Source organism: Ooceraea biroi, chromosome 9, assembly GCF_003672135.1.
Source record: "Ooceraea biroi isolate clonal line C1 chromosome 9, Obir_v5.4, whole genome shotgun sequence".
In the NCBI taxonomy this organism is placed as follows: Eukaryota; Metazoa; Arthropoda; class Insecta; order Hymenoptera; family Formicidae; genus Ooceraea; species Ooceraea biroi.
In genome coordinates, this window is record NC_039514.1 from 13187732 (window position 1) to 13198464 (window position 10733).

The 10733-nt window shown below is 48.3% G+C and overlaps 1 protein-coding gene across 2 annotated transcripts in view; it reads right to left on the minus strand.

The window, feature by feature from the left end:
- Nucleotides 1–6838, minus strand: part of LOC105277352 (transcription factor HIVEP3) — a 33272-nt gene extending 26434 nt beyond the window's left edge. Inside the window, exon 1 of one of the 2 annotated variants that reach the window (XM_011335641.3) lies at nt 4290–6838. Coding sequence is in view for 1 of the 2 variants with exons in the window: in XM_011335640.3 (XP_011333942.1) it covers nt 4087–4096 (10 nt within the window). In the remaining variant the exon portion in view is untranslated. Of the gene's footprint in view, nt 1–4086 lie in introns of both variants that reach the window. The other variant, XM_011335640.3, reaches the window with a different exon arrangement.
- Between the last annotated feature and the right edge of the window lie 3895 nt (nt 6839–10733).

Below are 10733 nucleotides of genomic sequence, written 5' to 3' on the forward strand. Positions count from 1 at the left end.
GTGACGGATCGAATTCCTTTGGCAGATCACGCGCAGTACGGAATTCCACGCGAGCAATCAGCGGAGATTCCTATCAGCTGACGAATGATTCGTTTCCTTACGTTTCCATATTCGTACATAAACTAGGCATTCCCTCAAACGCAAAAAAAACTTTTTATATTCAAGTGTTTCCATCTGACATATTGGCAAATGTTAATTAAAATGTTAATTATGTAGCGTTATCCGTACATTCATATTCTTCCGAGTAAACTTTACATAATTATTATTATAATCGTGATAATTTCCATATGCATTATATATGTGAATATTGTTACCGTATCTTTACATTTATTTTTATTTTTATTGTACATTATATTTTTAAAAAACGTAGTTAACAATATAATTTTATAGTTCATTGTTTGTGTAATTCCCGGTTTCACAGACAATAAAAAAGATTTCCACGAAAAATAGTCATGTTAAAGAGACTAATAATCTCCCATTGTACACGTCATTTGTCGAACGTTTTGGAGCGTAGCTGACAATGAGATGTTTACTGGAATATAAATCGTCGTCATTCTTAGTTTCTTTAACTTGCCGTGCGGACCTATACTATCATCTTTCCGTATTGCTTACATACAAAACAAGCCATCAAGTTCATCGTGTGTTTATACTTGTTTCAAAGAAACGTTAAGCATTATAGTGACTACTCATTCCTCGAGCCATCTCTTATTCGCTTCCCTTTTCATTTGGCAGGTACTATTCATGGATAAGCGTAAAAAGCATTTTCTATATTCTCCAACTAGGTAACATGTCTAGGTAACATCAATGTAATCCGTTCGGATATCCATCTTTCCAATTTACCCCGCCTATCGTTTTAATGCACTAGCATTCCCTTATCTATCCGAAAGCAATTTCTGGAGCAATTTCCGGAAGACTCTTGCGCGCATCGCCAGCACTTATGAGCTGTAATACTTTTTTTCCCCTATAAAGATATCCGCGAGTAGGCTGCGGAGCCCGAATCGGAGTTGCAATGCCGGGTCGAGAGTCCTTCCACGAATAGACGACAGATCGAGAGAAATTCCGACGCGATCTCACTCGCGGTCTGGTCGATTCCGGCTTTATACGGCTTGGCGGTGCCGAGCCGCCGCTTCGTCGTCGTGTCACCGTCATCGTCGTCGTTACAGGCACAGCGCGCGCTGTACTCTCGCTCGCGTTCACCGTGTCTTCTTGGCGTAGCATGAAAATAGCCCGGCGTACTTGGAATATCGTTTGGCCTACGCGCTAAGCATGCTAAAACGGCGTCGTCGTTCAACGTCGCTCGACCAACGGACGTACGTGCGCACGTGTTATGTATGCGTCTGACAACGAAAGGTTTTTAGGTGTTACACTCGGATTTCAAAAATTGTTTGCATGCAGGTAGGGAGGTCCCCAAATAGAAGAAAAATTATAAAAGTAGCGGCCCAAATGCATATTTGCGCGCTATGTGCGCAATTTTCGATGTTAGGTTAATTACCCAAAAATGCTATTTCCAATCGAATTCTTTACATTTTTTATTTCACCTAATGCACAACGCTTTAAAAAGAAATCAAAACCAAAATTAAAACTGAAAGAATTAAAAACCTCCCTTGACCAGATCTTTTATGTCCTCGTTATGGATTCTGATCAATTCTATTTAAAGTCGCATACAATAAATCACGCAGAAAGAACAAACTACGATTTGCGCAACGTACAATTATTCCAAATTGTGTGCATTGGCAGTTGCAGTAAAAAATTAAAAAAGTTACGATGCAAATACCATTTTTGAGCAATGGGCCTTTTATACGCACTGTGCTCGCGCGGCACGAGATTACATTAGACGCTCGTATTTTCTAAACACACACACGCGCGCACACACGCACACACATACACACACACACACACAAAATTATTCAAAGCAATATAAATGTGCATTAGGTGAAATAAAAAATGTAAAGAATTCGATTGGAAATAGCATTTTTGAGTAATTAACCTAACATCGAAAATTGCGCACGTAGCGCGCAAATATGCATTTGGGCCGCTACTTTTATTTTTTTTCTTCTATTTGGGGACCTCCCTACCTGCATGCAAACAATTTTTGAAATCCGAGTGTAACACCTAAAAACCTTCCCTTGTGAGTGCGCGCGAGAGAAAGAGAGAAAGAGAGAACGATTACACGAGCAAAGCCAGTGATCATGGATGCCTGGGTACTAGTAGAAAATATTGATAACTTTGGAGGGATTTCACTATCGAGGTATATGTTCGTTCAGATACGATATGCCTTACGCGCGATGATAAGAGATAAGGGGTGTTTTCCGAGAATGAATTACACAGATAACGATATGAATTAGTAGGGTTTTTCTTGAAGATAGATGAACAATCTGATTAACTCGACTTACATCATACGTTTCTCCACGTTCACAATGAAATCAGATCGTATATAGTGCGGATATGGTAAGAGACAGACGGTCAACTTCGCTCCTCGTTTGTCAATTGATGTTTTCGTAACTGTCAAGCGTATGAGGATGCCGCTGGCGAATTCCCCATTAAGGTCCTGGGTCTAAGACCTTAATGGGGAATTGCCGCAAAGCTGGATTACTCAGAAGGACGAAAAGAAACGAGACGAGACAGAAACAGCAGAATAATTCGTTATCTGCTGCTACGTATTCCGAAAGTTGCTTTCCCGTTCAGGAAATTCTTCTGGCTGCATCGAGTGATTTCATTTTTCGAGTTGACTCGCTCTCTCGCGTTCTCTCACTCTCTCCCTCTCTGTCTACTTGCTCTGCAACTTTGTCGTGCCTATCTTTCTCTCATACAGTTCATGCGTACTTGTTTTACCGAAGGTGGTCGACCAGCGAGATACCGGAGGAATCCGCAGTTAATTATAACTCGCTGGGTTATTTACGGCCTTAATTCACGCGCGGATTTTTCGCGGTATAACGGGTGTTCCAGAATTGTCCTCTTCGCGTGGAAATTGTATTACCGAGTTGATTGAAGAACAGATCCATCACTGCGGGGAAACGCTAAACTTAAAATCAATTTTTGTTGCTCCCTTTCAATTCACCATGCCACCAATATTAAGAGATTCCTTTAAACGTGAAAATCACGTTTCTATAAACGGAAAGAGAAAATGCTTGCCGCATGTCGTGTTTAGTGAGTTAAAAATAACGCTTTGCAAGCCTGCACAGATTAGCCAAGCCTGCATTCGACTTTCAAGGATGGAGACATTAGTCAGCGATGATAAATACCAAATCACCAGATTGCAAATAATTATCTTTATTACTGTTTCCTCTTTTTTCTTGGTAAAAAAGCCTTTCACCGTGATAAGAATGTTTTTCGAGTTAAACTTTAAAATTTTCTTAAAATTTAAAATTTTTTAAGTCGTATGCGCAACACGTACAACTGAAGATCGAAATTACTATCGCGTACGTAATGCTCGCGCGTGGTCCAGTTCGCGAGAAGAAATGGAAGGGAAAAGAGCGAACAGTGGCTGGCGATTCCGACACGAAGGGTACGATATAACGACCGCGGCATCCCTCGTAAATTTTTACAACGCGATCGTAACGCCGTTCACAATGTATGAAACTGGTTGAAGAACACTCTCAATCTCTCTTTCTCTTTCTGTCTCTCTCTCTCTCTTCCTCTGTTCTCTCGTGACCGTGCTCGGCTTTCCGAGTATCACGAAAACACATCGGTGTCGGGACGACCAGACTGCAGCGAAGGAAGGGAGCGACCGAAAAAGGAGAACGAAACGGCGAGTGTCGAGAGGAAAGAAAAGAGGAGAGAGGAACGAAGCGGCGAACAGGAGAGGAGGAACGGATAGGAGAGCGCGGTCACAATGTGCGCGCAAGAAAGAGAGAGCAAGAGAGAGCAAGGGGAGGGAGGGAGACGGAGGCACTGTTGTCGCGTCATATCTCGCGAGTATACGGGGTCAGAGGAAAAGAGGGACAAACACGCCGCGCGGAGAGTGCTGGCGACGACGGCAATGTTGAGGGGAAGAGGGAACGGTGCGGAGGCTGGGTAGGTAGCGAGGGGAGCCGCGATGGAGTATGAGGAAACGAGGGGGACACGCGGGAGGGCTCCATGGTTCACCTGTCGTCATGGCAACGCCGCTTCGCCGCTCACTTGTTACTCCATCGGCATAGCTCGGCCCTCGGCGGCGGTCCTCTCGCAGCCTCCGCAGGAATACGAACGCGAGTCACGATCCATCGTGCGGGACGGAGAGCGAGACGACGACGCCTCCTCTCCGAACGAACGGGCGAGTGCTCGCCCCGCTCGCTCGCTTACTTGCTTACTTGTCTTTTCGCTCGCTCGCTCGTTCGGTTGCCTCGATCTCTCCGCTGCTCCGAGGATCGACGAACCCTCCTCCCTCTCCTTTCCCGGCGATACGGGCGAAAAAACGTGGAGAATCGCGCGCGCGAGAGACACGATCACCCACTCTCTTTATTTTTCTTTCCTCTCTCTCTCTCTCTCTCTTCTCACCGCGTCCACAATATGCACTGTATACGGTTATCACAGAACGCGCACTCTCCACCGCGAGATATGCGTGCACGCGTCTACGCGCACGTATATACGGTACACACGTACCCTCGCCGTCCTCTCGGTGGCCCTCCTTCGGTCGGTTGTTCCCTCCTTCACCCGCGTACAACTCGAACGTATCACAGAAACATGATGCGGACGAGGGAACGAGGTGAATACAGCACCTCCACCAACCCTCTCTTCGCCAATTCGCTTCACTCGCTCGTCCTCCCGCCGCGCACTTAAGCCGAAGTCGCTCTTCTATTTTAAGCCCCGCACTTGCCTCGTCCGTCGTATTCTCTCTTACTTTCCTTTCTCTCTCTCTCTCTCTCTCTTTTTCTCACTTCCCTGACTTCTTGGATCAACCGTACGCACGCACGCACGAACGCAGATAATTCATACACTCGCACTCGCGCTGTAAAACGCGCACGTACGAAGAGAATCGCGCGCGCGGGAGAACTCGTCTCCTCGTTATCCACTCACCGCGAATCGCGTCGATCTGTTTGACTATGCGAATCCCGTCCGACCGGTGCTGACGTCGACGACGAGCAGTACGGCTGCGGCAGCACTTCCAGAACGGCTTCGTCGGCGGCAGTACCCCTGCGGCGCTAACGCACTCGGCCGCGTGCCTCGATTAGTCATCGCCCGGCAACGCACGCAGCAGCAACGGCAGCAGCCGCCGCAGAACGCAATTGTTCAGGGTACCGCGCGAGATCTCACCGGGGCTCCCCTCAGCGCACGAGACAGAACGACGAACGAGGCGTACACAGCCGCGCACCGCCGCGACGCTACTACTGACGCACGGCGCGAGTCCGGTCGCCGCGCTCCTAATCGCCGCCGCGCCGAGCGGTGTGGCGTCGTATCGGCGCGTAAACGCACCGCGCGCGCGGCGAGGAACTCCGACCGCGAATTCCCCCGGTGGTAGCCAATCTCGTTCTGTCCCTCTCTCTTTCTCTCTTTCTCCCTCTCTCTCATTCGCCCGGTGACGTCATTGGCGCCTGAACCGCGTCGTCGCGCGCCGCGAGGATCGTCGACGGGGGACGCCCGCGCGGCGTTCCCCTCTCTGCCCCGGATCCCCCGCGGGACAATCGGCAGCGGGTTATTTCTCCGGCCGATCTAGCGCGCCCGGCGCGACCTCGTTGCGGATCGAGCGCGCGTTTCGAGCACGCTCGATGATCGTAGACTCCTTCTTTCCTTCCTCGATCGATCGCGGTCGGGATCGCGGACGCGGAGAACGCCGTCGCCGGTCGTGATCTCGATCGAGCTCCGGTCCCAGTTCACGGTGATCCACGATCGATCGATCGCTCCCTCCCGATCTCTCTCTCTCGCCTCTCTGCCTCTCCGCTTCTTCGACCTCGTGATCGCCCGTGTTTCAGCGCGTAGCGATTCGTCGCGCTACTGCTCCATTCATCAGTTTCAAGCGAACGGTGCCGTGCTCCTCTCGCCGATCAACACTTCCGGTATTCCCGTTGACAATACGGTGACTCAACCAACGTGAGAACACGCTTTACGATTTCCACGATGTTTCGGGATTTTCGCCCGCCGATATAATAATCGCGCACCGCGCGTTGATTCCGACATTATCCCCACGAGTTTCTCATCGATCGTGATCGATCAAGCAAACTACGCTCCTTTACGAGCACACGTGTCTTCCAGGGATCGAACCGTTACCTCGCGTGCACGCTTTTCGCACTCGATCGTGCTTGAAACTCGCTCGCCACACTTTGCACTCATTAACAATTTCCTCGGTCGCTTCACACAGCGTATCCTCACTCGCAAACTCTTCGTGTTCCTTTCGTGTTTCTCATTTACCGGAGCACTCGCAGCTACAGAATCCCGCGATCTTTACGCGACAACGATCGTCGTTCGCGCTCTCGCTCTTTCCTTACTGGTATTCCTAATGCGAGAATCCGCACGCGCGGATCTCTCCACGCTCAACCGCGTCGTTGTCAACAAGTGATTCCCTACATACGCGAACGGTCGGCGCACCGCACGATCCACGGTGTCGTGTTGCGGTGTCGCACGCCGCGCAACGCTACACACCTCCTCACGGCGTTGTTATTGTTGCGTAACTGGCTGGCTCCGCAGCCGTGTCGCGAGACAGAGCGTACGGAATAGTAGCGTGGAAAGGATAGGAGAGGAGCGAGGACGGGACGGTCGGACGGGAGGGAGGGAGAGAGAGCGAGAACGGGAAGGGATCGAGTGGGCAGGAGGAGAGGACGGAGAATGAGGTAGCCCCGTGGGTGAGCCAGTGGACGAGTATGGGCGCAATGGGAGAGAGAGCGTGCGAGCGATGCGCCGTCTGGCATGGCTGACGACAGTCTACTGCCTTCCGAGAACCCCACGAGGCAATTCCGTGTATCGAACGCGCACTGAGGGACGTCGGCGGTGGTAGTGGGGCGTCGACGTGATCCTGGTAGGGAGAGCGTGACGGAGCGTCAGGGACGAAGGGACGACGGGGCGAGCAAATATGAGAAAGCCCGAGCGGCCCCGAGAGCGAGAGCGCGAGAGAGGTGAGAAGGAGAGGGAAGAGAGCCCAGACACGAGGCTCTCCTCAGGGACGCGGATACGCTCCGCGCGCTCTCTTACGTTATAAGCATGTGCAGCGCACGAAGGAGGATCGGGGAGAGGAAGGAGACAGAAAGAGAGAGAGAGAGAGAGAGAATCGACGCGCGCGTTACGCGTACGTCATATTGGAAGATGATAATGAGGGTTTTAACCGTGGCCTTGCCGTCGTTAACGGCGGTATCGCGCGCGAAATGGAAAATCCACCGCGAAATTATGAGCGCGAAACTCGACACGCGCACGCTCACGGGTGTCCCGGTTTGCTGCGCCAAGTTCGCGTTATATCTCTCCTTTCATATCCGTATTCGTCGTGGCGAATGATCGAACAAGGATGATCGGCCGGGAGGCTTGAATGAGCGATGCTCCCCGTGATGTCGAAGATCGCCAAACCGAGTCGTCCCTCTCGGTCAGTTCCCAGCCAATCGTCGTCCACGCGAAATTGGCGCTGCGCCGTACCGCGAGAGACGGAAGCCGAGCACCGAATCCTCTTCGTGATTAATTCGCAATTCTCAATCTGCCCGCGGCCGCGAACAGCGTGCGTTATAATTTAATCCGACCTGTTTCCGTGGCGCGCGTATTTCGCGGTGTAACGTTACCAGTTTGTAAAACCACCTCCTCCTCATCCCCTCGTTCTCTCGGGATTCCATTCAGACTGCCGAGACCGGTGCGACTCCGCGGTCGGATTTTCAATTTTAAGCCCATCTCGTTGGACGCGCGCGGTTGGATCGCGCCTCGCGGCCTGCGGCCAACATCGACGGCGGATCACGGGCAGTTTTTGAAACATCTTTGGCGACGGCACCCAAACAAAACGCGCTATAAATAAAGCCACGAAAATAGCAGAGAGGCTCCCCAGACGGAGAGAAGCGGGGATCTCGCGCGATAATCCGCCTTATCTTATTCCGAATCGCTAACAGCCAAGGGCGCATGGCGGTATTTCCCGTCGTCCTGGTTGTTTCTTCATACTTGCTCCGAGGCTTTTCCGCACCGGAATGAGATCCCGTTGTTACCCCGCCAGGTATATACCATGTTCTTCTCACTTTTGCGTGACGAATCCTGAAATGATAAACTCCCTTCGGGGAATTGACGAAAAAAATATCTTCGAAAAAGGTGTCCCGCAGTGAAACACACCACTCGTGAAGAGACGTAAAAATGTAGACTTTATCGTATCGGACCTTTTCTATCCCTTTTCTGCTCTCTTTCGAAATCTACTTAAAGCAAAATCAATCACAATCAAGAATATTCCGATATGCCAAATATGCGAATTTTCGAGAGATTGTTTTATTGTTACTCCGGTTAGAAATGGATATTTGCAAAGTATCGAGCGGAATCACTGCAAGCGAAACAATAATAACACAAGAAAAGCTTTATTTATTTTTTATTACCTATGCGCTTGCAGATTATTTTAGATACGCAACCTGAATCTCGATGGAATCTGATTTTTTCAGGAGACACGTCGCACGGAGTATATCGTGAAATTTGAGATTTAGTGGCTCGCAAATGCGTTTTGCGCTAACTAAATTGTGGCGTGACGAGCACGTATCGCACACCTACGCGGCCGTGCTGGCATTGCCTCGTCGGTGCTTACCGGCGTATCTGTGGTCACGAAATGAATTCGGGAGTGTGCTATATCGGCGGCACCATCTGCGAATTTTCGTTCGACCTCCGTTGCAATTAGCGGTTAATACGGTGCACGGTTATTCGTCATTCAAGGACAATTAGCCGGGAGGTATAATTAATGACACTACTGCGTGCATGCACGCGCGCACGCGTATGCGAACCATGAAAGAGGCTCCTCGCCGCATATCGTGAGCGTTCATCGATCGTATCTGAAACGCAACACCGTTGACATTTTCTCACGCACACGCACTCGCGATCGACTGCGCAACACCGCGCGTGCAACAAGTTACTTTCGTTAATTGGACGCAGCGAGGAGGCGCCCAGCATCCACGTAAAAGCGAAACAAATGTGTGGTTTACATTGATATTTACCCAAAATAACGATCGAAGATATCTGAAAGGTCAGTGATGCGTCGAGGAAAACGTAATCGCTCGCTGCTCTACGTGAACCCCTATAAACGTACAGAACTTTATTTCTAATCTATCCTTGCGATGTACGATATATATATATATTGGGTTGGCCAAAAAGTAATCGCGTTTTTTTATATAAATAAAAGGCGAATTTTTCATGGGAAACAAAAACTTTATTAAACAATATATTGTCCATTTTGTTTGATTATCTTTTGCCATTTTTCAGGCAACTTCATGATTCCGCGCTCAAAAAAGTTCTTATCTTTTTCAGCAAAAAACAATTCCAACAACGATTTGATATCCTCATCAGCAGTAAAGGTTTTACCATTCAAGGCGTTTTGCAAAGAACGAAACAAATGGTAATCTGATGGTGCCAGGTCTGGCGAATAAGGTGGATGTGGTAACATCATGGTAACACATCCCATCCAAGCTGCAACAATTTTTCACGAGTGACCAAACTTGTACGTGGTCTAGCGTTATCATGGTGAAACACAACACCTTTGCGATTCACCAATTCTCGACGTTTCTGTTTGATGGTATCATTTAATTTATCCAGTTGACGACAGTATACGTCTGAATTAATGGTTTGATTCCTTGCAAGCAGCTCAAAATACACAATACCTTTAAAGTCCCACCAGACTGAAAGCATAATCTTTCTTTGGTGAATATCTGCTTTTCAAGTGCTTCGAGCAGGTTCATCACGCTTGCTCCACCATCTTTTTCGTTTGACGTTGTTGTAGACGATCCATTTTTCGTCGCCTGTTATCATACGTTTCAAAAATCGATCATTTTCCTCACGTTTCAAAAGAGAATCGCAGATGTCAATACGCTTAGTGAGATGAATTTCTTTGAGCTCATGTGGTACCGAAATATCGAGCTTACTAATGTATCCAAGTCGTTTTAAATGGTTTTCAACACTCGATTTCGATATGTTAAGATTCTCAGCAATCTCTCGTGTCGTTAAACGCCGATTGGAATCGATCAGTGCCTTTATTTTGTCATCATCAATTTCGATTGGCCTTCCTGAGCGTGGTGCATCTTTCACATTAAAATCTGCAGATCGAAATTTAGTAAACGAATTTTGACACTGCCGCAGTTTTAAAGCATCTTCGCCATATACATGACATAACTTTTTATGAGCTTGCACAGCGTTTTTCCCTTTTCGGAAGTAATAAAAGAAAATATGACGAAAATGTTCTTTTTGATTTTCCATTTTGAAATCGACGGCAAACAAACAATTGTTAACGAAATCGTGTACTTTCTTTTTGTAAAACAAGCTTGAACCGTGAGTTGTTAACCTACATAATGAATTTGCGGTTTAGAATGAAGTTAGTTACATTTCAAGACATGTATGTCCATCTATTGGAAAAAAACGCAATTACTTTTTGGCCAACCCAATATATACATCTTTCAAACACAGATTCTCTCGAACGTGATTGTGTATCATTAGAACAGAACGGCGAGCGAGCGAATTTTTTCCCTGTATAAAATATGTGCAAAGTATGAGGCAGATATAAATCGAGCTTCGCCAAAAGTGGACTTGACCCGAGTGGTCCCGACTGCATCCGCGAGCTCGCTAAAATCGATCCTGCGGCGTGTGTCCCGCCGTGGCATGGGCGTGACAGGTTA